Below are 7,084 nucleotides of genomic sequence, written 5' to 3'. Positions count from 1 at the left end.
CAGATTCTACATTATTCTTTAGCATTGCATAGTATTCCATTGTGTGTATGTACCATAGTTTGGTTATCCATTCCTCAATTGATGGACACCTAGGTGGTTTCCATCTTTTGGTTATTGTAAGTTGTGCTGCGATGAACAGTCCATTTTATCTTGCAACTCTCCTATCTTCCTCACCATTTAGAAGTACTGTAACTAAACAGTCTATTCCCTCATTTTGTTTGCCAATTGATATCTCTGGTTCCTTGCTTACAATCTTGTAAGCCCATTTTACTTTGGATATGTCCATAGCTGTGGTTTCTGGGTTATGTCATCATGTGTATTAATGATCGGTTGTTATTTGCTATTTTTGTTTCTCTGTTCAAAGGACTCCCTTTAGCATCCCTTGTAAGGTTGGTCTGGTTTTAACAAATTCCTTTAGTTTCTGCTTATCTGGAAATCTCCTAATTTCACCAACATATATGAGAGACAGTTTTGCCAGGTATATAATTCTTGCTTGAAAATTTTCTCTTTCAGGGTTTTATATATAACATCCCATTGCCTTCTTGCTTGCATGGTTTCTGCTGAGAAATCAGAGCTTATTCTTACTGGCTGTCCTTTGTAAGTAACTTTTTGTTTTTCCCGTGCTGCTTTCAGGATTCTGTCTTTGTCTTTGGTTTTGATGAGTTTGATGATGATGTGTCTTGGTGATTTTCTTTTGGGGTCTATCCAGTTTGGGGTTCGTTGGACTTCCTAAATGGATGTATTCTCATCTTTCATCATATTAGGGAAGTTCTCCTCCAGCAAATCTTGGACAATTTTCTCAGTGGTTTTATTTTTCTCTTCCTGTTCTGGAATTCCAAAGACATGTAAGTTATTCCTTTTGACAGTATGCCACATGATCCTTAGGCTTTCTTCATTTTGTTTTGAATTTTTTTCTGATTGATCCCTTTCCAAATAAGTATTTAGGTATTTGTCTTCAATCTCATTAATTCTGCCTTCCATTGCATCGATTCTACTCCTTTGCCCTTCCAATGTGTTATCTATTTCTGACAATTTAGTATTAATCTTCTGGATTTCTATCTGTAGATTTAGAATCATTTCTAATTTTTCATTTATTTTGTCATTTTGTTCTTGTATTTTCTTCCAAAATTCTTCTAGGGTTTTTTCTGTGTTTTCTTTGGTCTGTCTCTCAATCCTTTGAAGATATCTAAAGATAATTCTTTTGAATTCCTTATCAGAGAGTTCCAATGCTGCTTCTTTCTTTGGGATGTGTTCTGGGTCTGTATCCTGCACCTTTGTTTCTACCACTTTATCCAGCTTCTTTGTGTGAACTGTGATGGTCTATTGTCTCTGAGGCATCGTGGCGTTGTTGTATTTAGATCTCTGTTAACTGTTTGTGAAGAGCAGCCAAGGGTGATTCAGGCTCTTGGTGGTTTTTTATCATTGGCCCATTGGTGGAGAAGGAGGTAGTGCTCTCACTCAGTAAGTGAAGTTGCAGGAGGTATGGGTGTAGTTGTGTCTTATGGGGACTGTTGCTGTCTCCCACTCTGTTAGACACAAATTACAATTGAATAACCATCAAAAAACTAAAATCACATGGACAAACAACACACCATGTAATCACACAGGAACAGTAACCAAAAAAAGAAAAAAGGGAAAAAGAAAAAGAAAAAAAAAAAAGAAAACCTTTAGTATCTGGGGATAGGGCACTAAGAGAAAAAAGGTAGAGAAGGAGAATAATGAAGAAAAATGGGAAAAATGCAAAAAGAAAAACAAGCAATGAAAATATCCATGACAAAAAAGGGAAAAATAATAATTTTTTTTCAACCAGGAACAGGGAAAAGAAAAAAAGTTGAAAACTAGGACCTGGGAAGGGCCAAATAAAGAATAATAGTAAAAAGGACAAAAGTATTAATAATAATAGTAGTTTTAAAATGGACAAATACAAGCAAACTAAACCCCAGAAAAAAAATAAAAATAAAAAAAGGGAAAAAAATCAGTGGAGAACAGGGCAAGGCACACGGGCTCCAACCGAGCACACAGACTGGAATGGAGTTCCTGTGGGCCCAGAAGGTGGGTGGGAGTGGGGAATGGCCGCACCTCCATTCACCAAGCGGTGTAGGGTATAAGAGTGACAAGAGGAATGTCACACCTTTTCAGTCCTGCAGGTCCAGAGTGTCCTTGGGGTTGCTGGCAAGCAGAACCTGTTCTTAAGCCCCTGGAATCTGGTTGAGTGCTGTCTTTTTAAATATCCAAAATGGTCAAGCTGCTTGTAAACATTCAAAATGGCGGCACCCTCCAGACAGGCAAAAGTCCACAGCTCAGCCCGCCTTTCTCTTCACCTTCTCTGCCTTTCTCTTTGCCTTCTCCGTTTATTCCCCAGCCACCAGAGCAGCCCTCTGTGAAGCCCCTGGCTAGCAGGGCTGATTTTTAAGTTAATTCTTAGGTCCTACCACCACTCAGCACTCTCCAAGCTGTCTGTGCGTGCTGTCAGGATCGCTCAGGATCGCTGCCAGACTACAGCTCCGTATGTCTCCTTTTTTGGTATTTTCATGCAAATTCTTCTGCTAGTTGCAGTTTAGTCCACTTCTGTATCCTTCCCCTCAAGGCGCAGGGGTTCAGGATTATCTTCTATGTCTGTGTTAATTGGTTTCCCTTTTCTTTGTTGAAGAGGGTCTGTGCAGTCTTTCTGCCTAGTCTGCCATCTTACCAGAACTCCCTCCCAATCTAGGAAGTTTTTAAAACTACCGTAAAATTAACCCAGCAATTGCACTCTGGGCATTTATCCCTGAGAAGTGAAAACTTATATTCACACAATAACCTATGCACAAGTGTTTATGGCAACTTTACTTGTAAATAAATTATTTCCAAAAATGGAACAACCCAAATGTCCTTCAACTAGTGATTTGTTAAATCAACTCTGATCCATCCATAACATGGAATACTGCTCTGCAATAAAAAGGGATGAACTATTGATATATGCATCAACCTGATGATTTTCCAGAGAATTACACTAATGGAAAAAGCCCATCTCAAAAAAGTTACATAACATTATGGATTAAATTGTGCTCCAAAAAAATATTTGTTGAATTTCTGGCCCTTGTATGTGTGAATGTAATCCTGTTTGGAGATAAGGTTTTCTTTGTTGTGTTAATTGGATCTTACCTATGTAGGGTACGTTCTAAATGTAGTAACTTTTAAGTTATAAAAAGAACAGATTACAAACACACACACACACACAGAGAATGTTATGTGATGATCACCAAGGAACCAAGTAACACCCGAGGCTACTGACAAGGAAGGAATCAACATGGCCAAAGATTTGACATCCCTGGGTTGGACTTTTAGCATCCAGAGCTGTGAGAAAATAAATTTCTGTTCTTTCAACCCACTGACTTGTGGTATTTTTTGTTACAGCAGCACTAGGTAACTAAGATACATACTACATGATTCCATTTATATGACATTCTTGAAATGACAAAATACAAAAATGGAGAACAGATTAGTAGTTAACAGGGATTAAGGACAATGGAGGATGGGGGGGAATGTGTGTGGCTTTAAAACGGCAACATGAGGGATCCTTATGGTGATGGAAATGTTCTGTATCTTGGCTATATCAATGTCAATATCTTGATTGTGCTATTGTATTATAGTATTGCAAGTGGTTACCATTAGGGGAAACTGAGTAAAGGGTACACAGGATCTCTCATAAATTTACTACAACTGCATGTATATTTACAATGATCTCAAAATTAAAACTTTAATTTTATGAAAGCAAGTCAGGATGTGGGCATAAAACAGGTTATTGTCATCAACCATAATTGCCTAATTTCCCTTCATTTTCTCTCTAGGTCTTTATCTGGCTTCTTATGAAAGTGAGAGCCCAGAGAACCAAACAGAAAAAGAAAGGTGGAAGTCTCTAAGGTGAGTCTGTGCTCCAGGGCAGAGCCTGTGGGGAGAAGGAGAGGGAAAGGGAAAGGGTTGGGGGTGTACATGGGCAAGGAGCCTCAGAGATTCCCAGTCATCAGCCTCCTGGGGGCCCAGCCAGTCTAAGGGGATGGGACAGGATCAGGTCAGGGCCATGGGGTAGGGGACAGGGAGGAGGCTGGGATCACAAAGCCTCGAGGCTGGTGGCCATCTCTGAAGGTGGTCAAGAGAGGTGCCCAGGGCCATTTTTATGCCAGAAAGTAAGACATACACCATCTCCTGCTTTGTTGGGCATATGAACACAACTGAGCAAAGGTTAGGAGTGATTCACAGCAAAGCTCTGAGAACTAAGTCTAAAGGGTTTGCAGACCACCCCTCTCAAGGTGGGAGGTGTGATGAGAATATGACAGGTGCTGCGGATATGGGTAACATCGGGTCAGGGCACCTGACAGTCTCACCACTCTCCCGCCTGTTTAAATCTTTAGGTCCTCTATTTTGGGGAAGACATGAGAAGTACCAGGCTGAAAGAGGAGGAAGAGATGGAGTCAGCAGAAGCCTTCTGCAGCCCAGCCTCAATGGCCCAGGGGGCCAAGGCATCAGCAGTGCCTCCCAATTTTGCAAACAATAATCCCATGGCCCACCACAATGGCCATGAAAGATGCCGGAGACCTTTTGTAACCTTAATCCTGGCAGGGCCGTGGGCCCGAAACTCCAGTCATACAGGGTGGAACATGCCCAGAGGTCACGTTGCTGGCTAGTGTGTCTGTCCTTGGCAAGGACACAGCACTGTCCCCCAGAGGGTCGGGCAGCTGCAAGTATGCGATCTCCCTGAGTGATGTGTGCCACTGAAGCTGACCTCCTACAATCTATTTCCTGGCAGCCTGGGAACCTTCACAGTGCCAGCAGATGCCATGGGGAGACAAGAGACCTGCTCAGAGCTCTCTGTGGCCCCCAGCATCCTGCTGGTGGGCCCCACCCTGCCTCTCCCAATGGGCTTGTTTCTTCAGTTTCATGCACCCCTTTGAGGTCCTACTGGTATCAGGGGATGCCTTTCTAGTGACTGATGGCAAACAGGTCAGCAGGAGACATTTGAGAAATGGAGTGGACAATGTATACATTACAATCCTGCCACCTGGCTCCCTTGTACAAACACACATTTGTACATCCTTGTGTACCATGTCCACACTGTGTCTCTGAGCCTGGGTGTGGGGAGCTTCTGTGGGGATGCAGGGTCATTTCCCATCACGGGTCCAGGAATGTGGTAGCCGTGGTCCAGGACGAGGCATGGTGGCCTCTTTGCTCCAGAGATCCTGTGTTGTACTGGCAGTGCCTGTTGCGTAGTAGGTGCTCAATAAACCTTCAGTGAACAGATATTGCCAGCCCCGTGTGTAGCTAGATGCCTCTCTCAGTGGGTAGGGGCTGGAGCCATCAAGGCACACTCAGACACCATGAGGAGCCTCCCATGGGGCCTCCACCCTAGTATCTGTATCAGGAAGCAAACAGATCAGCCATGGGGCAGCTGAGACCCCATCTGGCATGTGATGATGTCATACAGCCAGGAAGTCGGGGAGTAGGATGTGCAGCCCCTCTTCTGGTCAGGTTATCCTCCTCCTGGGTCACTCCTAGGCCCTGCTCAGTACCAGACTTGGCTATCCTTTTGGCACAGCCTCAGGTCCCATCTGGAACACAGGCAGAGAAGGACCACTAGCACACCCAGGTGCCTCACTTGGCTCAAGGAATTGTGCCTGAGTGACCCCAGGACCCCAGCAAGGTCCCAGAATGAGCAGCAGCCAGCAAGCAACCTGGCAGAGGTGTGGGAGCATTGCACATTAGGATGGAAAAGAATATGCTCTGTACCCAAAGCAACCCAGCCCCTGTTTGTCTCAGAGACCCTACAGGAGGAGCCAGTTGCACAGGGAGCCGGCGGCAGAGTGGGAACTGGACTTCAGCTGAGCCGGAGACCCTCGCCGATCGTCACACTACATGCGGCTCCTGGAGGAGGGTTGAGGCCAGGCCTGAGGAGCCTTGGGGATTCCCAGAGCTGACTAGAACCACTTTCCCCACCCTATCCCCATTCCTACCCAATACCCTACCTTGGTCCTTGGCATTTCCTTAGACTATATTAGAAAGGACCCTCTGCAGACATCAGTATCTCCCAGCCACAATAAGCACTGCCTTTCAGGGCCAGCAGCACTGAAGGAGCTATGCCCTGTACATTTTGAAGATGCATGCCAGCAGGCCAGGACCAATGACCACCAAGCTCTAGGAGGCCTGCTCTGAGCATGGAAATAGGATGTATTGTGGGCTCCTGAATCACCCCAAGTGCCAAAGGCCGTGTCATTCACCTGGCTCCATCTCCTTGCTCGTGAGCTCCTTGGTGCCAGGGTCTATGGGGAAAACTCAGAATCTTGAGATTGAAGAGGTGGCGGGTGAGGGGCTAAAGGCAGCTGGGCATAGTGTCTGGGCCTCAGTAGCACCATCAGCTCACCTTGCCTCATGCAATCCCTCATGCAGGCCCAGGAGCCTGGCTTTCACACAAATGCCAGCCTCAAAATGCCTCCCCAAGCCATGTTCCCCTCTAATAGCAGCTGTCCTGGCTCAGTCTTCCATCTCCCACAGGGTGATGGAGTGATCACAGCAGCCTTCTCCCTGGTCATGGGGAGCATGAAAGGGTACTGAGAAAGCAGTACCTGGCCTGTAATAACAGCACTAACCAAAAGCCCAACCAAACTCACTGCTGCCGAGTCAGCCCCGACTCATAGCGACTCCGACTCATAGTGACCTCTCCTTGGGTTTCTGAAGCGGTATCACTACAGAAGTAGATTGCCCAATCTTCCTTTTGTGGAGTGGGTATGAACTGCCTGCCAGCCTTCTGGGTAGTAATCAGATGCCTTAGGCACCACACCACCAGAGCTCTCATAACAACATTAGTGACTGTGGTAATAAAGGGTGGGGCCTGGCCCTACTGCCCTAGGCCTTGAAAGGTCTGGCATACCATTCCCCACCCTGCCAATCTAGCCAATGCTACACTCTTAGGTTCAGAGCTCCTTTCTGAAAGACAATCCCTGATTCCCTCTTCTATACCTGCTGCCTTCAGCCAGCACTATCCCTTTTGCCCTGTGGAGTGCCCAGCAGTCTACCAGCCCCTCTATGGCTCAGGCCCAGTGAGTATCAGGGG

At 45.6% G+C, this 7,084-nt stretch overlaps 1 protein-coding gene across 1 annotated transcript in view; it reads left to right on the top strand.

The window, feature by feature from the left end:
• The window catches only part of RASGEF1C (RasGEF domain family member 1C), a 54,479-nt gene extending 50,063 nt beyond the window's left edge, over positions 1 to 4,416 (top strand). Inside the window, exons 12-13 of the mRNA XM_007953420.2 lie at positions 3,831 to 3,903; positions 4,392 to 4,416. Of these exons, the coding sequence (XP_007951611.1) occupies positions 3,831 to 3,903; positions 4,392 to 4,416 (98 nt within the window). The remainder of the gene's footprint in view (positions 1 to 3,830; positions 3,904 to 4,391) is intronic.
• Positions 4,417 to 7,084: the final 2,668 nt, after the last annotated feature.

This window comes from Orycteropus afer, unplaced genomic scaffold (assembly GCF_000298275.1).
Source record: "Orycteropus afer afer isolate SDZICR_OR568_19922 unplaced genomic scaffold, OryAfe1.0 scaffold00393, whole genome shotgun sequence".
Taxonomy (NCBI): Eukaryota; Metazoa; Chordata; class Mammalia; order Tubulidentata; family Orycteropodidae; genus Orycteropus; species Orycteropus afer.
Note: the sequence above shows the minus strand (reverse complement) of the source record. Positions and strands in the feature narration are given on the sequence as shown.